The sequence below is a fragment of the Nesoenas mayeri genome, assembly GCF_963082525.1.
Source record: "Nesoenas mayeri genome assembly, chromosome: 2".
Taxonomy (NCBI): domain Eukaryota; kingdom Metazoa; phylum Chordata; class Aves; order Columbiformes; family Columbidae; genus Nesoenas; species Nesoenas mayeri.
Window position 1 is genome coordinate 109,197,628 of NC_137543.1, and position 23,082 is coordinate 109,220,709.

Below are 23,082 nucleotides of genomic sequence, written 5' to 3' on the forward strand. Positions count from 1 at the left end.
GGGCTATTAAAATTTATGTGCTAGATTCTGCTGGAAACTTTATTCTGAGTCCTGGGTGGCAGAAATTACAATTTTTAGAAATATTTTAAACTTCTACAGTTTTTCAGCACTAACAGCCTCCTTATGAAAGTCTTCTGAACAGGATTCTCAAACCTGTAATGTTACGTTAACTGATAAGTCATCAAAGGAAACAAACATTTCACAAAAAAACAGCAAAAGTGCTGGAAAATAATCAATGTAAAATATTGTCTATAAGCTAATATTAAGAAATGGTGTAAACAAGAGAGAGAAGTATTCTATGACTGTGAAGCAATTTATAGAAAGCAATGTCAAGTATACCAGATATGACAGCATAATTACTGATATAGTGTTTTTCTCTTTTTAAGCCATCATCTCGCAACTCAATAAGTGCAACTCCTCTGAGCGGCAACTCATCTAGGAGAGGAAGTGGAGACACAAGCAGTTTGGTGGATCCAGATGCATCCCTCAGTGAATTACGGGTAAACTGTGTTTTCAGTGAATTTGGAACTGGTTTAAAATTGTATTTTTGGTTAGGAGGAATTTTTTTTCTGCTATAGAACTTCTGATTTCTTAATACTAAGAAAAAGTTATGAGGATGTATTTTTTAATCACAAAATATTTCTGTATCTTAGTAATTGTTTATAAATATTTACAGTGTTAACAGTTTAGCATATATTAAAATAAGACTTTGTTTATGTCGAATTTGAAACAGTTCTGTCCTATTTGAGATGGCTTGGATTCAGGAATATAAACAAAATCTTAATTTCCATCAGGTTGTTGTGAAGTAACTGTGATTGCTGTGAATTATTGCAGGCTTTGGCATTTGACAGAAATGCATGTAAACTTTTTATTGCTTTTTCGACTATAAATTATTTCCCCATACTTCTTATGCAATGGTTCATTCCTATGTCCTGCAGGATATCTATGATCTTAAGGACCAGATACACGATGTAGAAGGGAGATACATGCAGGGACTTAAAGAACTAAAGGTATCAGGGCTCCTCCCAAGCATGCATTCTGTATGGGTGTTTTGGGGTAATGGAGATACCACTGATTCCACTAACTATATAAGGCTTTACTAACAAGATTTTAAATTTCTTTAAAGCATGTCTCTAACTTTTAATGTATAGAAAGTATCAACTTAAATTTGTCACATGAGTAATTCGTTAAGATATGTTTTAAACGTAAATGAGATAGCCTATGTTCATAATTTGGTTTATGTTAAAATAGTATTAAACTTTCAAATTTTTAGCAAGTGTTTTCTGTAAGGTAATGAGAAGTTGAATTTCTATTTTTCAGACTTTTGTGAGCAAGTAAATGGATACTCAAAGTAATTACTATGTATTGAGTGAGGAAGAAAGAAACAGGATATAGTTATGACAAATAATTTAAGAAATTAAGCATTAGTCTTCCAAGTTTCAGCAAAACTACATCTTATAAAGGAAAACCAAATTAATTTTGAAAGATGTGCTGAAATGTATCTGGGCATGCAGGCAAAGATTAAGGTTGTTTTAGTGCTTTGCCATTATGAAGGACTTTTTTTTTTAATATTTGGCTTACATTCCCATTATCTTTGTCAAAATTATAGGCTTGTATTTTCATATTAGATTAGTGAAGTCTATCTGTATTTTGACTGGTTTAAATTAGTGTGCATGCTTTTATTTTGCAAATTTTTACATAATTAGCAGTTTGCAGTTAAAGTATTATTGTTTTCCCCTCTTTGAAAGGAAACCGAATAGAGCAAGTGATGTGGCTTACAAATCTCTTTCAGGATATTTGTTCTGTTCTCTTTCCTGTAACCTGATTGTGAATGGTTCCTTGTAAAAGTAGAGACATCTTTCTATATTTGTTGTATATCCACATAGAGACTGAATTTAATGACAGCTCTTTGTACTAGAGCATGTAACAGTGATGTTTTTAATAGGTTCCTCGAATTTCCTTGATTAAACAGCATATTAGATGGTATAGTAAAGAGAAGATATGTAATTTGAGCTGTTGAGTGTAGCAAAAACTGTTTCCTCTTTAGAGGATAAGTAACTCTGAATCTGATAGCTATATGCTTACATGAAGTACATCTTGTTTTAATCATATTGCCATATGAATATTAAAAGGACTTCAAAGAGCAGTAGATTACAAGATTATTAGACATGGCTATGATTGTACTAAATTTGAATAAAATGCGAGATTCATATTTTCAGAATGGATCTAACTCTCACGCTTTTGCATATTTGCCAGCATCTCATGACTACTCTTCTGAATCATTACTAATGTGCTATTATTTGTTGTAATCCATTACAGTTACCAAAGAGCACAGGTGTGCAACAGACAGTAAGATCTTGATCTATGCTTGACTTACAAAATGGAATTGCATTTTATGCTATGGTTAATACTGAGTACTATCTTCCTAAGTTAATTTGCATTCTGCAGAGATTCTTTCAGTAACCCTTTGTAATTAGGAAGGTATTGCCTTTTCCCAACTTCTGCTTTAGCAGTTTTGTCTTGTGTGTGTTAGTTACTAGGATACCTGCTTTTACACTCCTTTTAAATGGTGGGGTTTTTTTCAATGGCTGAGTAACAGTGATATGTAATCATGCTAACTTTATTTCTGTGGTTGCCCATCCCTCGTGCTACAAAGAGTGTGGTTTTTACCTGGCTACAAATCTGCTGGGTGTCAGCAGAATAAACTCTAATGTGGATAGTTCTGATTTAGTGATTTAGTTAGGTCTTTTCATGTCTCAGTCCGATTCAGTTTTATTGATTCTTTCTATATTCCCTTGCATCAACTAGAAAGGAATCCTTTTTTTCCCTCAAAATGTTTCTTTTATGCAGTTAACAGAGCATTCTCTTGATGTCTGCTGGGTTTAATCATCTTATTCTAGCCAAGTGGGCTAATTTGCATAGCCCTTTGACTTTACTAAGAATTGTGGGTGGTACTACTTCATAGCTTTAGGTTATGTGGAGAGCCTTATTATCTGTTTTCATTCCAGCCTGTTCCCACTGCTTCATCCTTAGGCATTCCACTGCCTCATTCAAGTGCTTCAGAAATTCTTCCAAATCCATGTTGTTTCCCACCAAACTGGCAGATTACTGAAACTACATGGAATTCTGTAACCATGGGGAACATGTGTAATACTTTTCTTTGGAATTATTTCTTCTTTTCGAGTAGCCTTAGCAATGTTGCAATTTTTAAATTTTTTTTTTAACTCATTGGAGACTCTTTGGCATAGCTTTATTTTTTTTTTTTTTTTCTGGGTAGCAATTCTCACTCTTCTGTCTCAAAATCAATTTATTCCTCTTTCATAACTGCAGACTTTTTCCCCTATTAACTTGTTGATTAATGGCATTTTAATCTAATCTTTTAAGCCCTAACTTAGTCTTCTCTTTAAGGCTGAAGTCTTGGAGCACATGGCATACTGTAAGAGGCTGAGACAACTGAATTTGATAAGCCTTGGGCAGGGGGGTGGCATTATCATTGCCGTTTTCAGCTGCCCCGTAGAAGGCTGTAAAGATGACAGGCAGACTCCTTTCAGAGGTGCACAGTGACAAGGCGAGATGCAACAGGCAGAAGTGGCATTGTAAAGGCAGAAATTCCAATGAGACCTCAAGAAAAAGACTTTTCACAAGGGAGGCAGTCAAACACTGGAGCGGGTTGTCCAGCCAGGTTCTGCAGTCTGCATCTCTGGAGATACTTAAAATGAACTGGAGAAGTGCTGTGAGCAGCCTGATCTTGATTGACCCTGTTTAATTAGGAGATCGGAGCAGATGGTGTCCAGAGATCTCTGCGAACTGAAATTACAACATGACTCCACTCACCACACTCACGGAAACAATTAAGTTGGAATTTTTTCCTAGTTGTACTTTCACTGAATTTTCGTATCTCCTCACAAAAGGACTACAGCATTCATTTTAGTCCTGGTGTTTTCCTTCTTTTTCTCTAAATCAAATTATTCTTTGAAAGTCTTTGGAAGGTTTACTGTCTCTGACATTTTGTTTTACCAGTCTTTACAAGATTTGTCATGGTTCCACCATCACAAAAAATGGTTTCTTCAGTTTTAATCTAAAACTTAAAAATTACTGGAATGTACTTACATATGTCCTTTTTCATTTGCTTCTGTCTTATCATGAATCTTGTTTGCTATTTACTGCTGCCCAAATGATAATGGTAGTTTTCTTATCTTTCCACTACTTATATTTTTTTTGTCTCTTCTGATCTGTAGTCTATCAGGGTATGTCTTAAGTTATTTTTTTCTAGGGTTTCTAAAATAATGTTTTTCTCCAGCACAAAATTCTCCAGAATTTAGTGAATGGAACAGAGACATATAAATACGCATGACTAGGATAAAATTATAAAAGTTAATACATGTACTTTAAGGACAGCTTTCTCAAAATGGGGATTTATAACATGGAATAGGATTTTGGCACTGGGTTTTTTACATTTTCTTAGGAAACTTAGATTGTTACCATCCTCTCCCCTAGTATCTTAGTCCTACTGTACTGTTTTCTAGAAAACCCCAGCCTGATGCCCTTTCTATGCATGTACTTCTACTGTCATAATACAAATTAAACATGGAGGTTATGCTACCCATGCTTTGAAAGAACAGATTACATTAAATACTAGGGGATTAGTAGTAGGGCACAAACCTACTTGGGAAATGGAATGGCTTAATAGTTTTTATTTTCAGTTCTAAAATTAGGACTCAAACTCAACTTTTGTGTTTTTAGAAGCATGCATATTGAAATCATTACATGTTTTAAAAGTGTCTGGAGTGATAGTTGTTCTAGTATTTGAATAGAATCATAGAATCATAAAATCATTTTTGTTGGAAAAAAACTTTGAGGTCATCGAGGCCGAGCATTAACCTTGCACTGCCAAGTCCATCTCTAAACGGTGTCCCAAAGAACCTCATCTACACATCTTAAACACCTTCAGGGATGGCGACTCAACTGCTTCCCTGGGCAGCCTGTTCCAATGCAGAACAAATAGTTGACATTTGTTACAGTACTGAGGAAAAAGATAGGATAAAATAATATTGGTAAATTTGAAAGAATTGCGTAAGAGCATTTATAGCAAGGCACGTGCACATTCAGGTAGAGAATCAAGCGTGTCAATCTTTACATGCTGCTGCTTTTTTTAAAAAAAAATCTCAGTAAGAAAAAGAGAAAAAATGTTTTCTTAAACAAAGAATCATTACTTAAAGTGTGATTACCTTAATTTCAAAGTATAAAGCACTACTCAAATAATGGACATTAAGTTATAGTTACTTTTAGAGAGATTTCTGTGATCTTTTTTAGTTACCTGAGTGCTCTGTCAGATTTGTTGCCTCATTCTGAACTACTTTCTTGTGCATGCACTGAAAATACAATAAAGCTGTGATGTTACTACCCTGTGAGTTTAGTTGTGAAGGTGGCAGAGCAGAAACTGCAAGTGGAATATTATCTTGTAGTTATCATACTTTTATAATGATAACTTTTAATTGCTGTGTGTGACTTAACCTGAATAATGGAAATTGAACCATGACCTGGTATTTCTAAAGAGAAGACATGAATTACGATTCAGAAACAAAAATAGTTGTGTAATTTTACTGTAAAACAGGTAGTGCTCTTCAGCATTTTGGTGGTATTTTAACATTATAACAATGCATCAAAAAGTTAAACTAATGTAAGTCTTTCTACTGTCTGTAGGATTCGCTAGCTGAAGTTGAAGAGAAGTACAAGAAAGCTATGGTTTCCAATGCTCAACTAGACAATGAAAAAAACAACTTAGTTTACCAAGTGGATACTCTAAAGGACGTCATTGAGGAGAAAGAAGAACAGATAGCAGAGTTCTATAGGGAGAATGAAGAGAAGTCAAAGGTACGGATTATTATGACCTTTTTTTTTTTTCTAATTATAAAGATAAACCATAGAAGCCTGAATTACTTAGTAAGAACAGTTGAAAACTTCTGGGTCAGTAGAAAAGTCTGTCTATCTCAGTGGCCAAAGATCTTCTGGGTGTTGTTTTGTTTGTGTTGGGGGGTTGTTTGTTTGTTTGTTTTAAAAACAAAACAAAAACCCCCAACCACTCCCCACTAAAAATTAATAATTTTAAAAAACAAACAAACAAAAACAACAACAAAAACACACACAAAAAAACCCCAACAAAACCAAACACTAGTAACCTGAACACCATCCCACCAAAAGAAAACCCCAAAACACATCCCAACCCACCCCACACACACCACCCTTCCACCTCTGCACCAATTACATGCAAATTAATTGCACTTAATCAATGCAATACACTAATGATAAAATATGCATTTGAATTGAATAGGGCATGTTCAGACCCACTTTCTTGAAAAGGAAAGATCTGTGTGGCAGGTTTTTTCCAAGAATATTTATGTAAATTCAATATCTGAGCTTTTCTCATTAGTATTGTGCTTAAATTTTTATAGCATCTTTTCTGTCCACTCTAAATTTTATTTAATAAAGTCTTCTGTGTGGTAAATATCTGGAGAACTCACCTAAAACACTGATTCTGTGAATTTTAGACACTTGGTAGGTAGAATTTCTCAAATTGTTGCAGTAACTTTGTAGGTAACGTTATGTTAAGTGATATTACTAACTTTTCAATATTGGAAATTAGTGTCAAACCAAAAAGAAATAAAAATCATTAATTTGTTTAACATAGGAACTGGAAAGACAGAAACACACGTGCAGCGTTCTACAGCATAAGCTGGATGAACTTAAAGAGGGCCTTCGCCAGAGAGATGAATTGATAGAGGTATGTTCGTATAAGATAGTGTCGGATAGAACTTGCACAAATACATATGGTGTAAGACTTGAATGGGACCAACCATCATACATGAAGTGAGCTTAAATATTATCTTATGTTTTTAAGAAAGAATTAATCTTGTTTGACTGGGTAGGATTTAAGCTATCAATCTCTCTTAATTTGTAAAATTGAAAACGTCTCTTCAGGGTTTTCAAATGTGTAAAATCATTAATTCCTGTGAGAATCATAGTTCTCTCATGATTGTTACTTGTATCTTTCCTTCCTTGTGAGGGCAGAACTAATGTTTTTATGGCTAAAATATTTTGGATAGCCAGTAGTTCTGATGCATGAATATTGCAAAATAATATTATTTGACTTTCTGAAAGTTTTCTTTTCAGTTATTTCTGATTTTTGTGAGCATCAGCCACTGAAGTTTGCAGTAACTAATGTTTGCTTACCAGTCAGCATAAATGTAGAAGGCACTGGTCAGTGTGTTATTGGGTCATAACAATGTTGCTGGGTGCATGTTGTGTTACTTTCTTTTCCCCTCTCCCTCCTTTGATTTGTTTCCAGAAGAAATGTGCCCTAAAATCCCAGAGCTATTATCAGTCTTAATTTTAAAACAGTCCACAAAGATATATATTCTCAATAGTATGCAGGTGTCCATTTCCCATTGATTTTGGTTCTAGCACTGTAAGTGGTGGTTCAATTATACGTGATTTTCCTACTGCCTTTTGGTTTCAGTAAAAAATTGTGATTTTTAAGTGTATGGGCCAAAATTTCCACTACCTAATTTTCAAGAGCTATATAATATTGGTCTTCACTGATTGATTTCTTTCCCCATTAAGTTTTTGTGCTCTCCAGGCAGTAATGCAGTAACTCCAAAAGGCTTGTGGAAAGTCTCGGATCTGTTATGGTTACTGAGAAAATAATATGCTTCATGAACTGGAGTTGATATGACTTACTAGCAGAAGAAAAGGAGAAAGATTAGCCTAAACAGCAGGATTTTGCAGATTAATGCTGACAAGCAAAATCTTGGCAAATTCTGCTTGTAGCTCTGTCACTTGCTCTGGATTCTCTTTGACTTAACTGTGAAGGAAAAAAAGAACACTTTCTGCTTTCTACTTTAGTTGTGGTTGTTTGCTTTTTAAAGAAGTATGTGAATCAAGAATATGCAACAGATTTGCTGGAATGTGTGCTTTGGTAGAATGCAGGATATGTGTGTTGAATATTCACCAAATGCATGCCATCCCTTCAAAAGTAAAGACAGTTTGTTCCGTATTTAACATTTATTCGACTAACCTCTCTAGCTATTCACACTAGCAGATAATCTAGCTGAAGCCATTTAGCTTTTTGCAGAATCAAATTCACTCACTAGGAAGGCAAAAAGTTATCTCTAGCCATGGAAGTTCTTATATCATCTTAATACATAATTATATGAATGTAGCAAAGAATTTTAGTTAATGTTTGCAGGGCAAACAGCAGAATTCAGTGTTAGATAAAAACCAGGAGCACACTTGATATGTATTAATATAGTACTAGAGAGCAGTCAGCAGCTGGATATCACTTCCTGGACGCTTGATTCAAACTTTCTTCTTTATGCTTTCAAGGAGGTTTTCTCGTTTGTAAAATATTAATAAAACCACTTGTTAAAATAAGTGTTCACTTCCAAACAGTACTTGAAGGTATCTGGAAATAGCCACAGGGTGATTATTTTCCTAAAGAAAGGGCATATTACCCACAGTCTGCAATGGAAACTGTTACTGAAAAAAAGTAATTCTACGTGCACTAAATTCTCTCATCAACATTAAGTGATTGGCTAAAATTAATTACCATTCTCTTGCATTAATTCCTGAGGGAAATATTATGTTACACTTAGTAGCACCCTTTTTCTTTAACTTCATACTCATAACTCTTTGGTTGACTTTTACTATTTAATTTCCTTTCTCTATTTTAATGTTTTCCTTTTCTTTTCCATTTCCTTACTTCTCTTTTCTATTCTTCCCTCATCCTATTTACTACAGGAGAATCAACGCATGCAGCAGAATATAGACTCCATAACCAAAGAGGTGTTTGATCTCCAGGAGACAATTAATTGGAAAGATAAAAAAATAGGGGTATGAATCAAATATGGGGGGAAGGTATTTTTTCATTTCAGAAGTAGAGGGGTGCCCCCATGCTCCAAGGAATGCTGTGTGCTCCAAAGAAATGAAGGCCAATCCCAATTTAAATATTTCAAACGTTTTGCAGTCTTTTTCTTCTGTGGAAAATGAGCTCCACTTCATCTTTATGCAAACAAAGATGAATAATACTAATTAAATCTGTAACATAATAAACTGTTATGCACACAATTTTATAATTTTGTAATCTGATCCTAGGCGATAACAACACGGCCCTGCACTTGTGGCTGTTCTGTAGCACAAGTAGATTGCTTGGTGGTGAGAGAGGGAGTTCAGTGGAAAGTCTTTAGAAAAGCATTGTCTGCCTTTTAATAACTGTAGGGTGATCTCTCTCTGAGTTTTACACTGGGTTTTGACATGCACAGATTTCTTGGAAAATTGCTGTATTTTCTGGAGTTCAAGTCACTTTGAGTTCTCTTTTAACCAATGATGCCTAGTTTAAAAAAGCCCTTTTTAAGTCTTTTTTCAACCAGCGTTTATTTCACCTTTCAGTCCTTCAATCCATACTGCAGTCTTTTCTTCCATCATAATAGTTCAATATTTTTAATTTTTTTCTGAACATTCTTCTGACAGTTTTTTTAAAATCTTTAATTAACAGTATTCTTGCCATACTTACTCTTTACCTTTGGGTTCTGAACTGTTTCGATTTGTGCAGTCTTTTTTCTCTCTCAAATATGTTGCCAGAGTTTGCACAGAGCATTTATATAATGTTCAGAAAAACAATGACAAAAACGATATTTTTTTTCCTTCAAAATTTTCCTGCCAGTTTCTATATTCTTGTAAACACTGTTACTAGATTTTTTTTTTTGCCTTCTCAGAACTGAAGTCTTTTAGTTCTTAAAAGACAGTAGCATTTTTACATTTTCTTTCTCACTTCTGTTACTGAAAAACATTTGCAGTCTATTCTTAGCTTGCAGTTTTTGAGTCTTTCTCCCCAATGCTGAGTAGCTTTGCTCATTTTTACTCTGTTCCAGCTTCAGAAGTCTCTGAGAAGCTTCACAAAGTATTTTATAACTAGAATTTTAAACCGGTTTTAAAATATATGCAGGACTGCTGCCTCAGAGGAAGAACGGGAGGCAAGCAGAACAGAGGCAGCACGAGTTTGTTTTACACTTGCCTTCATATAGTGTCCTGTTTCTACAAAGTGATTGAAGTGTGCAGTTGTACTTGTTCTTAAATTAGATCAGTTTGAGGACACTGAACTCCCAGGTTATATTCCTGAAATATACAGCTGTTTTAATGTTTGGTGACTCCAAATTGTACGTGCATTAGCAATGGCATGTCTGAGTTTGGTATAGATTTTGTGGAGGTTTTTGGAATACTTAGAAAATAGGACCCCAGACAAGTATACTTTCTGCCAAATGATCAGATGTTAACCATACTGGTTTGTTAAAATGTGTCTGCAGAGCTTAGTTGTCATGGTTTCTTCCCTCTGCTCCAATAGAAGAATTGCAGAAGTATATTTAGTACAAAATTCATGTTGTATATCATAATCTCCAAGCACACGAATAGCAGTTTAATAAAACTTTTTCAATGTTGAATACTGATTAATAATTTCTCCATAACTAAAGATATATGGTTGTATCAGTTTCACATCCTTCCCCATTAAAGTTTTCTGATTTCCAATGCTTGTGCACAGGGGGTGAGGACAGAAGGGCTGTTTTGGGAAGGTCAGCAGCATCACAGGGCACTGCCAAGTCCCCAGGATCTGTGTGTCCATTCTCTCAAGTGAGCGAGCTCCGGCTCTGCCACTATTCTTTGAAAATCGCAAAGGTGTTTGTATCTTTAAATGGAATACAAAATGATATAATGATTAAAGTTCATCACACTGTTTCTAATGTAGTTAGAGATCAGGTATGTGTTAAGAAATAAAGGGACGTTTTATGAATTGTTAAACTATGATGTGACAGCTAATGCCTTCACACATTTTGAATTACCAGCATTTTAAATGTTACACTTCCATACTAATAAATCAAGTGCAACAGCACTTCTTAATTTCAACAGAAAAAAATTAAGAGTAATGCATTAAAACATTGCTCTAGTATACAGATTCTAGATAACTATTGAAATTCAGCACACTGCAATTATTATGTTGGGCATTTATAACACAAAGTTTTACACCTTCATTTCTTTCTTGTTATCAGTCCATTCCTAAACATTCACGCATGACATAAGGTTTAGTTGGATCATTTTCTCAACAAAATGTGTGTACACTTTTGTTGTCGCTGTATGGTCAGGATCATTTGTAATGCATTGCAGTATTGAATTGTAATGGAATACTGGGATGCAGCTCAGTTCAGTGAAAATGTCTGATTAACTGCCAGGTAACACAGCTCCAGCATAGGTAGGCAAAGCCATGTCTGTCTATGTTGTAATTTTAGCTGCAATACTTTTTTGTGCTAAAATAGTGCTGTTAGTGTTTGCTGCTTTTTTCCACCTCTAAAACCTATGGCTTTGGTTTTAGTAAAGGGTGGTTGTAGTAGTTAAGCAAGTAGTAAATGAACTAGTATTTGTATTGGATGGCAGGCTTTTACATCCAAGGTCTTTTATGAGGTAAGATTTCTACTTCCATACTCTGTAAAAGGTAGAAAAATTAGTTCAATGGACATGATGTTTTAGGATCTTTGCCAGTTCAGTTCCAGGAAATTTTATTTCTGACCACAGAGTGCCTGTATTAAGAAGAAGCACTTACTCTTCTGGTATTTGATATAGTTTATCAAAATCTACCAAAAATAGAACCCACTAAATAAAAATCTATTATAGAATCTACTAAGACTTGCCTGGGAAAAAATTATGTCATGACAAACATGCAGCAATGAGGCTACATATCAGACTTGTAAAAGGTAGTTATCAGAGATGTATGTTTATATATATTAAATAACTTTTAATTTATTTTATTGAGCTCTTTGTATTTACTTGTAGAAAATCTCTCTGCTGTCTGTCATATGCTTTTTCTCTGTGCCATTCTTTTTCTTGCTATCTGCCTGAACGCAGGCCCTAGAAAGACAGAAAGATTACTTTGACTGCATTAAGAATGAGCGAGATGAGCTCAGAGAGGAGTTGGCTGACCTGAAGGAAGCAATGACGAGAGGAGAGGTATGTTGGTAGCAGATACTTTACAGTAACAGAAATCCAGGAATAGGGCATGAAATCAAGGTCAATGAAAAAGAAGAATGGTTACTATTCTTGTGCAGTCTCAAAACCTGAGCTTAGGGTCAGATAAATGCTGCATTTCGTTGTAACTGTTTTGATAATCTTGAAAAGCTTTTTAAAAACTTTTCTGTCCAATTATATTCCAGTACTGCTCTTCTATGAGGTTCTTTTTTTCTTTTTTGTATTTTTAGAAACATGGATTAGTTATAATTCCAGATGGCACACCAAATGGTGATGTAAACCATGAATCAGTGGTTGGTGCAATAACAGTTGTATCACAGGAAGCTGCTCAAGTCTTGGAATCTGCAGGAGAAGGACCACTAGGTAAAAATATCCTAATACACTTTATAGAGTATTTGAAGTCTTTGTTTCCCTCCTATTTACAGTTAGTTGTGATTTACAGACACAAAAAGATACCTGTGATGCTTCTGGAGTACATGTTTATGCAACTTTCGAGGTTGTGGGGTTGTTTTTGTTTAGTTTGTGCTTTTTTGTTTGTTTGTTTATGCTGAGTAAAAAGACCGATGTATCTTTTGAGTAAAAAAATAATAGTATATGCTTGGATGTTTGTAACTAATTACATCCCTTGCTCCACTTTCTCTTTTACTGCTGTCAGAAAATACCTTCTCTTTTGGAATAGCATGGTTTTCATTGCGTTTCATGAAAAAAAAATCTTTAAAAGTATGTATAATCAATGAAAGAATTTCCATTACAGAAAACAATGTATTGTATGTTCTTTCCCTTTCCTGGAAATACTTCTGCCTTTATTAGTGTAAAGCAAGTTCAGTGTTTCATCACAATCATGAAGGGAAAGAAACCCAAAGTTTTAATAACAATCAAAAAACAACACAGACAACAGAAAGATACAGATTTGGGGGTGGGGGGTGTTTTAATTTGCTTTTATTTTTAGATTGAACAAGTTACTGTATGTGTAGTCAATCCACTGTAAAACTCAGTTAACATGCAAAGAAATATCTCTATAGACTTGCATTGTATTTGTACAGATTTTTTGGATAGAGATAAGACTTGATACATGTTTCTGCTGTGGCCCAATCATAGTGAAATGCAGATGTCTTTGTGCTTTGTTTCTGTCAAAGTTACAACTTCCAAGGGAGCTGTTCTAATCTAGGCATGGTGTTGCTTGACAGACTTTTGTAGCCATTGCTGATTTCTGACTGGGTAGAGATAGGGCAACATTCCTGTGGGTCCTTTCCCAAGTACTTTTCTTGTGGTTTGAGAACACTGTCTACAAACTTTCTAAGTGTATGAGGAAGCTTAGTGCCTTCCCTGAAGACACAGCAGTTTTTAAGAAGAAGGGAAAAGAGTATACAATGAAAAGACAACTTTGTTGGAAATGACCGTTGTAGATATTGGGACAAAACTGTGTTTTATTTTTATTAAAAACAAACAAAACCACAAAAACAAAACAAAAAACCCACATACCACTCAGTTGTTAATTTAGTTTGAAGAATTACTGAACTCAGAGGTCTTGCTTTTAAATTTGTTACACTAAAATAGTGTGAATGAAAAAAAAAAATCCTATTTTTCCTGCTATTAACTGGTATGTTGTTTTTAGTGAGATACCAAATTTTTATGCTCCCAGTGCTATTAGCTTTAATTGTGAAGAGCATTTGAAAATGAACAAAAAATTATGACATGTTCTTAGTTACAGATTTCTCAGGTTTTTAACTGGATTCTTTGGTTTTTAGATGTCCGGCTACGAAAACTGGCTGGAGAAAAGGAGGAATTGTTGTCCCAGGTAAAATAAACTATTCTTTCCAGAAACAGACCTTTTTGTATCCTTTTGCAGACTATTAATATGTTAGCAATAAAGAAATATTAAGCACCCTAAGCTGCTTAATCAAATACTAAAGTGCTAAAGCAAAATACAATACCCAACTTCTTACCTGGCTGGCTACCACAAATTATCAGCACCTCTCACTAATGTCCTTATCCATGTGACTTTGATCTTAGATGGTGAAGAAGCCTCATTTCACTAGCTGGTTAGCTGAAATATAATTTGCTGCTGACTCAACTATTAGTGCATGTACTTACAGTTGTTCTTTCTTTTATTTTGTCTTAAGTGGAAATACTGAACCCAATGAAATGAGCTTCCCAGTTGCTAAGTGATGCTATTTCTTTGATCATTTCAGCCACTGAAATAGAAAATTAATATTAGCAAAGTAGTTGTATTTTAATACAGTTCATTATTGAGAAGAGAGGACTCAAGAAAACATACAGCTGTTGAACAATTGTTAATAATAACATTGGTTTTGGGCTTCTAGTTGAACACACTACGAATTTTAAGTCATACACAGCAAAATCAGATGTAGACAACATATACCTTAATTTTAATGTAGATATCTGGTTTAGAATGCAAATAGATTACAGTGTTGAATCAAGGCTATTATATATATGCATAGAAAGATGTATATGGATATTTGTCACCATATAATTTTAGAAATCACTGTTAAAATATTTGATTTATATCTGAATGGGAGTTTTCCAAGTATAACTCTCGTACCACTCATCTGTAGGACAGTATTTTGATAATAGAATCAAAAAAGTAGCTCCCACTTCTTTCATAAAGTGCAGACACAAAGGATGTAGCTGAGGAATCTGTGTCCCCCGACTACTGGAAAAATCCTGAGACAGCTACTGTAGCATGAAATTGAACCATTTAAGACTATTGTGCACCACAGACTTGCCTAGGACCTTACTTCCAGATGGAGTAAAAGAGAGGATCCCCAAAAAGCCGTGTATTATTCTTTCTGTAAACTCGCCAGGATATTGTTAATAACTTTCATAAGTGTTTAGAGTCTAAAAGGTATACTGGCTGGCTCTGCTGATCGCTCGCACAGAACCGCCACAGCTAGCGGCACCTGGGGACTGCTCTGCCTTTCTCCCTGTTGAATATTTAGATAGACAACCACTGAACCTTCTAGAAGTCTCTTTTTCACAAAAGAATACTTTTTTTTTTTCTTTTTTCAGGTTAGAAAACTGAAGATGCAATTGGAAGAAGAGCGACAGAAATACTCTAAAAGTGATGGCATGAATACAGATATCATAGGCTTAGAGAATGGTTCTGACTTGCAGCTAATTGAAATGCAGAGTAGGTATATGGTTGCTGTTCAAAGGTATTCTTACTGGCAAGAGGAAACAGACTCTTCCAGCTGCTTTTCCTATATTCTTTTCCAATACTGGTGTGTAGTAGTAGCATTGTGAAGGAATATATAATTGAGCAGCTAGATTTTTGGTGGTATATCTCCCTGCAGGAGAATTCTAGCTGCAGAATAGCTTAAAAATCTGCCTCTTTCAGTGCTGAAAAATAACATTCTGGGAAGTTATTTTTCAGTTGATGACCTTGTCTAGAATGGGTGCCACTACTTGAACAACTTCAATTTTTAGATGATAGAATTTCAGCCTGAGATATTTTGTTAATATATACTACTTGATTTTTTTTTTTTTAATTTTGTTGACTCTCTGAAACTTAATCTACAAGACTGTTATTCTCTGAAGCAAAACATGAAAAATTATTGAAGTTTAATATGATATTCAGTGTTGCTTCACAGAAGCACTAAGCTACTTTCCATTTCAAGCAGGCTATTTCATCAGCTGAAAACTTGTTTGACAGATTGTCATTTAGTATGCTTGTAGCAATGTACATGAACAGACCACTGGCAATGTCAGGGCTAAAATATAACACCAAAATAATTTGCAAAACTCCTTGGTTTGTCAGGCAGGTTCAAGCCTTGTACTCCTTATCTTTTGAATGTTAATACACATGTCAATGCCAAATGCTTCTGTTATTGTGTCTGTAGTGATTTGATCCATTTTCACAGTGTGTGTTGGTTATTATGTTGATTCTCTTTTGAGAGGTGAGTTGGATATAAGTATGTGTCATAAAGAGTCTATATCTCATTTATACAACTGAGATTTAATGCACACTCTTACAGGGACAGTAGCTGTATTCTCTAAACAACATGTTAGGGAGACCTTCTCTAACAAACAGGAAAATTATTTCCTTTTCCTGCTCTCCAAAAAGACTTCTGAAATAACATTTGTGTCTTTGTAAACCTTTCTATGGACTTCTCAATAAAATGGTATTTTTAATGAATTTTAATTAAAAGGGAAACTGCCAGTATAAAAAGTTGCTTTGACTAATATATTTGTCTCAATTTTTGTCTAGGAGATGCCAACAGACAAATTAGTGAATACAAATTTAAGCTTTCGAAAGCTGAACAAGATATAACTACCTTGGAACAAAATGTAAGTGGATCTCTCTTCATATTTATTCTTATAATTACGCTGGCTCTGCACACTTTTATAATACTTCTATAAGCAAAAACTGAAAACATATTTCATAATTTGATTTACTATATTTTTAGTTTGCACAGAATGACAGTACATTTGTATTTTTTCATGTATTGTCCAATTCAATACCTATGCATAGTCTAACCATAAGAGAAAATAATATGGAGTTAGTTTATTGAGATGTACAGCAGAATATGAAGAGGAACTGAAGCTACTAGTTAATGAAAATCAGTTTATGTAGCTTAATTACTTGCAAGAAAGTTGTATAGACTGTGGAAGGTACATCATTTACTCTCTGAAATTCAAGAGTTTGTTTCTGTAGATATATGTTTCTCATACTGATTTACTCACGCTTTGTGTCTATAAATCAGTAACATGGTATTATAGTTCAGCATCTCTGTAGGTCACCTAAAATATATATAAAGGATTGTGATTTGAATCACAGAGGCATAGTTGGTCTCTCTTCTACAGCAACAGGCTACTAGCCCATTCTGTGGATTTTGGGGTAGCGGGGAGAACTATAGATGTAATAGTCCAGTGAGTGGGCTGCAGACTGCAGCCAGGTTTTGTCTCAAGCCCCTCTCTTTATTGCTGAATTCTGTGCTTGACCTCAACACCTCTTCATCATGTCCTGATAACAGTTAGTCTCCTTTCTGCTGTATACATTTTCATTTGGTCTTTGTTTTTCAACTTTCCAGGTTGGTTTTTTGTGTGTCATTTTGTTGGTGGTTTTGATTTGGTTTGGTTGGTTTGGTTTTTTTATCCCATGTGTTCCCCAGTTCTTGATTTTTCTTTTTCCAGCTCTTTGCTTAGTTTTTAACCTTCTATATCTTTCAGCTGTGTCCTATGCTATGTTCCATTTTCTACCATTTCCCATGACCCTTGCCAGGGAGGACAGACAGTCAAGGGTATTCCAAGTTTCTACCCACAACTTATTCTACAGTTTTATTAGTTCTTTTAAAAATTCTCTTTGTAATTATGGCTGCTGCTAACACAGTCAAACTTCCTTTTTCCAGAGGGAGTCACTATGGATAATTCACAGGATGCCTTGTGTCATGGTGGCTTTTCAGAAGGTGAAGAACAGCTGGTGACAGGTGAGCTCAGGCTAGAACACCTGAGTAATCTTTTGTCTTGTTTGGGTTTGCAGATTGGACGACTTGAGGGGCAGGTTGCAAGGTATAAAAATGCAGCAGAAAATGCAGAAAAAGTAGAAGATGAACTCAAAGCTGAAAAGAGGAAGCTTCAGCGAGAGGTAATTAATTTGATTTCCTTTTCAGCTCCATGCTCCTTTTCATCTTGGACTGCTCTGTCTTTTGCCTCCAAGCTCTGTTTTTTGTAATCTTTGGTTACAGCTTTTAAGTGTTTTTTGAGAAGGTCTCTGAGTATATCAGTGTTGCATTGAGAAGACAACTGTACCAAATAAAAGTAATTACAGTTCATGCAGTACTTCCTTGAAAGGAAGGATCTAAAATTATATGTTCTTCTAAATGTGGTAACTTGCACCATTTAAAACTGATGCTTCCGCAAAAATTAATGGGGAGCCGAATGCTCTGTGTCAAGGGCCAGCCTGGGAAGTTTCCAGCATATACCTCACAGGGAGCTGGGAAGAAGCTGTATTTAACTGAGCTGTTTGTCATGCTTACTTAAGACCTGCTGCATGACTGGCATGTTTGCTACCCATGGGAATATATATATCCATCAGCAAGTAACCATTGTGGAGAGGGCTGTACCTTTAAATAGTGTGTAATAGGAAGTTGCCAGCACCTACCTCTTTCGGAAGGAGTACATGTTTCATGTTTCAGTTGCTTCCTAATTATCTTTTTAATAGTTGACTTCCACTTCATCTGACTGCAATCATGAAAGAGTTGTGTCTTAACTTACGGGGTACTCTTACAAAGCATATGATACTTGTATTCCTGATTTAATTTCCTCTGTCAAAGTTTAAGAACAGTAGAAAGTCCAGTTAAAGTGATCATAACTTTTGCTTTTATTTTGTAGTTAAGAACAGCACTGGATAAGATAGAAGAGATGGAGATGACCAATAGCCACTTAATGAAAAGGCTGGAGAAGATGAAGGCAAATAGGACTGCGCTTTTATCTCAGCAGTGAAGTGGAAATCAAGAATATGATGCACTGCTCCTTGAATAACTAGCCCCTAGCTTGTTTTTTGGATACAGACTTTCATTGGCACAAACTATTTGAACACCGAGTTGTTCATAGCTGGTTTGGTTTCATAATTAAATGGCATACTTCTTTTTGTAACTTATGAGAGAATGAAATGTAGTTTGAATTCCCACATGAATGACAGCAATTTTTCTGTAGCCTTTGATTCTAGAGTCAGAGCTGGAGCACAACGCTGTATGTTCAACTTAGCGGTAGCAAATGTTTTTACAACTGTGGAATCAAGTTTACTCACGATCTCTTTGGGCTGCTTTAATGATGCTTGATGCTTGGAGACAGCTGCATGAATTCAAGACGACACTGTTTTACTGTATTATAGACTAACATATTTGCTCAAGACATCACACAACACAAGTGCCTTTTATCTGGTGCAATTCTAGACTTCATTGTTGAAATAACCTTTGAAATCAGATAACATTTTATTTTAAGATACATTTGGGGTATTCACTAAACTTTATACATTTTGAAAATGCATTTTTGTAAAATATTTAAATTTATAAGAAAAGAATAGGGACTGTATATAAAAATCTGCTTTTTTGCATGAGCACATCTGAGTTCCTAGGTAATTTTGTCAAAAACTAGTCCTGATACTCTTAGTATTAAGAGTGCAGATTTAAAGAATTATGTTGTACACCATGAAATTATGTCATCTGCTGCTTATGTGTGAATTGAAATTTTAGGGTGGGAGGAAGGGGTGGGAAATGTGGCTAAGGAATTTATTAAATGGACACCTGACTGACTGAAACCAGATGTTTTGTGTTTTCTTTTAAATACTGAGATGACAACAGGACAGAGGAAAACCTTTGCAGAGTAGTTAACTCCGATCTTCATATTCTTGAAAAATATCTCTTTGGCTTTGAAATTTTGAATTTGTCGTGGTTGGTTGGTTTGGTTATTTGTTTTGTTTTTTCTGACTTCTTAGCCTGGTCTGCTACTTTTAGGCTGTACTGCTGTGGAGGATGGGGGCAGTACAGGGAAGAAGGTGTTTTCTGGAATGCTGGGGGTTTTTCTCTGTAGCCTATTCTTTATGGACAGTGAATGCTGGTAAGAACTTCCACTCTTTTCAAGCTGGCACATCACCAGTGGGAAATGAGTAGCACCTGTATTGGCAATTCTGAAGTATCTGAAGTGGTGTCACCCCTGTGCCGGACTTAACTTGAGGCCAGCAGGAGCCCAACATTTGGCCTGAGAGGAATCATCCCTTTGGACCTGTAGCAGATGCTTTCCTGTTGCGATTGTTCCTGTGTGTACTTTTTCAGAAGATACTATCAGGGTCTTTATTTGTTATTTTTAATGGTCTGTATTCTGAAGATAAAGGGATATTTTGGGGGTTTTGAGTGTTCACACATACAAAACTCTGCTAAAACCTTATTTGGCCTATGGTGGGGAGCACATCATCTTCTAATTAATTTCCTCTAAACCACCCCATTGAACCTGGACATTTTATGGCACAGAGAAAACTGTAATTATGATATTAAACTGTGACAGTCAGATAAGGAGTTACTAACTCAAGTACCAGCCTACTGCAAAATTTCTTCTAGAGCACAGGTACATCCTTTCTAAAGATTAAGATTTTTTTAGTAGTTTTTTCAAAAGTTGTTTGTTGCAGATTTCTGATAGTGTAGCCACTTCAGTTGTAGAGCTTCTCCATTTCTTGCTATGAGAAAATCAAAACAAATTCAACAAAATACCCAGAACATAAGATACCCAACATTTAGACTGTATGATACTGGATTATGGGATCCGTTGTGACTCTTTAAGGCATTTAAAAGAACTAAGGGGGAACAGTCCTAGGAAGGATTAATTTCAAGTCTTTCACTTTCTTCTAAAACAACTCTTACCAGAAGTAAGAATAATGTTTTACCTGATTGTTGTAAACTGCTTTCATATAGGTTGGTCAGAAACAAAAATAAAAAGCAAAATCAGTAAATAAAAGCATCAGTATTATCAAGCCTGTCCTATTTTTAAGTTTTCCTTATAAAACTATTTCAGAATTGTGCAACTCAACAGAATTTTTCTAATGGCTATATTGTATCTGACATTTGTTTGAAAATTACAGTGTGACTGTTTTTCCAGCTGTGATTTTTATGGTGCTGTTAGCCGCGATGCAAGTTAATGTTGCAAACTACTTAGAATGTGTAAAAAGTCAGTCTACTAACAAGGTACACTGAAGTTTTAAAAATGATCCTTCAGTACAACTCATGCTGCTTAGTAGCTGCTTGTTCAAAATTTGGCCCTTGACATTTAACAAACTTTTCTGAAAGCTCACCTAGCAGCACAGCGGGCTTATTGGCCACCTTTTAAACTTTTTATTTATTTTTTCCCTCACCTTAGCAGTCTAAGCAATCATATTTTGTTGGTGGAATAAAAAAAGTCTTGAAGCAAAATGCTTGTTTACTTGCATGTGCCTGATGACTAATTTCCTCCTGGACTAATTTCTTCCACTTGACTGGTCAAGTCAATAATTATTCTCCTAGGGGTGCAGGCAGCAGTCAGCTTCCTTTCTCATGTCATCATTCTCCATTTCACTGTCAATGTGTTCTGTGGTGTCTTTTTGCAGTATGAAAACGAAAACCAAGTACGTTTTGTTGTATCACTTAGGCAAAATACGCACAGCAGATGGGATGGCCCAATTCACATGTTCTGCTTTAACACTGGAAATGCAGAGTGTTTTCCAAAGCTTTCCATTAAGACTGGTTTGGTTTTTTCATTATCATTTTTCTGTAATACTGGGGAAGATGGAGGAAAGTGTTTCAAAAGTCTTTCATCTCTAACAACTCTGTAGAGCTATAAAACATTACATTGTGTTTACCTTTACTAGGGTGATGTCTAGAGTTCATCTTTCTATTCTCCACAAAAGGAGAACCTCCAAATAGATATTTAGACCAGCATGATATCAGAAAAGTCCCCAGTTTCATGGACGTGCCATGAAATAAATAAATAGCATTGCATGACCTCAGGAAAAATGAGACTTGCTGATGAGGCACTGTCTCAGGACACAAGTGTCTAATGCAGCTGCCCTGCAGGCATCGCTGCGTCCTCCTGAACATCAGCCACTTCAACCAGACCACTGTCTTCTTCCATTTCAGCATCATGTGGCCTGACTACACGCTCCAGAGATCCCACATTAACCTTTGTCATCCCTTCAGTGAGACCTGGACTTAGGGCTTGTTCAGTGGCTCAAGAAAAGCACCCAATTTCTGCTCTCACAAGTATGTGTGGACCAGAATTAGACATTTACAGACAAAGAGTTATCTAGATAAATATCTCAAAGTGTTTCCGAGATCACTGGGATGACCTGGGAGGTATCATGAAAAGCTGTAATAAGGAAAGGGGGGGGGGGGAAGGAGAAAATATGTTATTTTGACGCAAGTATTGAAAAAAAGTGTAAGTAACTGGGACTGATAGACTGATAGCAATGGAGAAAGCTCTTCTTTCAAATCAAAGCCCAGTTCATTTATTTGGAACCAGTGTGACAGGCAAGACCTTTCCACCATTGCTGGAGATCACAAATTGCTCGTTGGCCAAATGGAAAAACAAGCATTAGCCATAATTACAGAAAGCTTATAGGGAAGGCTGTTTTCAGTCAGACTAACTAAGGTTTGGTTGAGAAAAAAAAAATAAGTTATATTTAATTATATTAATCGGATAATTATAGAGAAACTTGCAAGGGGACAGAGGTGGCTTTTAGGGCCTCTTGAATGCTGCCCACAAAAAGGTGCAAAGTTTTAGTAGTAAGTGGGCATAAGGATAACTGTGACAGGGCATAATGCCAGTGTTTTTGGTGAGGGTGTGGTTTTTCACACCCAGCACAGTTCATTCTTCCCTCAAACTTGGGGGGGATGTTTATTCCATGGGGGGTTATTGGGGCCTAGTGGAGAGGTTTGGTGTGAGTTTGTTAGGGGACAGAGAGCAGCACCAAAAAGGTAAAGAGAAACTACATCTTCCTGATTTGTCTTTTGTGGGGTGTTGCATATCAAAAAGCAGCCTCTGGGGTGCCTGATGCACTCAACGGCTTTTCACACCAAACTCCACTGAGACCATGAATCTCCACGGCCTCATCTTGTGCGCCAGATCTTCACCCCACGCTTCCTGCTGACAACCAGGAGTCTGTTAACTGTTGATTGACCCCTCTGCCCCCAAAAGCTACACAGGTGAGGCCAGTCTGGTTGAGAAACACCAACGATACACCTATTCCCCCCAACAGTCTCACAGGTGAGGGGGTGACACAAGCCATGGTGGTTGCTGGCTGTTGGAGGGGCGAGGCGGGTTGTGGGCTCTGTGCAGGTAGGAGATGGCCGAGTCCTTGTGAAAGTCATCTAGAAGGAGTCAGGCCAACCTGAAAGAATGGATAAAGGAGAGGAGCAAGAAATGGACAGGGCTGTGGAAAGTTTGAGCCCTCGTCTAAGAGTGCCAATGGGTCAAGTAAGATGCTTTGGTTGCCCGTGTCACAGCTTATCCTGCGCTTGTTCTTCTTAATTT

The 23,082-nt window shown here is 36.0% G+C and overlaps 1 protein-coding gene across 4 annotated transcripts in view; it reads left to right on the forward strand.

Annotated features, from left to right (window-relative positions):
- The window catches only part of LRRFIP2 (LRR binding FLII interacting protein 2), a gene marked incomplete at its 5' end in the record, with an annotated part of 47,695 nt that extends 28,451 nt beyond the window's left edge, over nt 1–19,244 (forward strand). For all 4 annotated transcript variants that reach the window (XM_080340459.1, XM_080340460.1, XM_080340461.1 and 1 more), the window contains 12 exons: nt 387–500; nt 939–1,010; nt 5,704–5,874; nt 6,689–6,781; nt 8,797–8,889; nt 11,947–12,048; nt 12,297–12,429; nt 13,815–13,864; nt 15,097–15,217; nt 16,295–16,374; nt 17,567–17,671; nt 18,418–19,244. In XM_080340459.1, the coding sequence (XP_080196585.1) occupies nt 387–500; nt 939–1,010; nt 5,704–5,874; nt 6,689–6,781; nt 8,797–8,889; nt 11,947–12,048; nt 12,297–12,429; nt 13,815–13,864; nt 15,097–15,217; nt 16,295–16,374; nt 17,567–17,671; nt 18,418–18,528 (1,245 nt within the window). In that variant the 3' untranslated portion in view covers nt 18,529–19,244. The remainder of the gene's footprint in view (nt 1–386; nt 501–938; nt 1,011–5,703; nt 5,875–6,688; nt 6,782–8,796; nt 8,890–11,946; nt 12,049–12,296; nt 12,430–13,814; nt 13,865–15,096; nt 15,218–16,294; nt 16,375–17,566; nt 17,672–18,417) is intronic.
- Between the last annotated feature and the right edge of the window lie 3,838 nt (nt 19,245–23,082).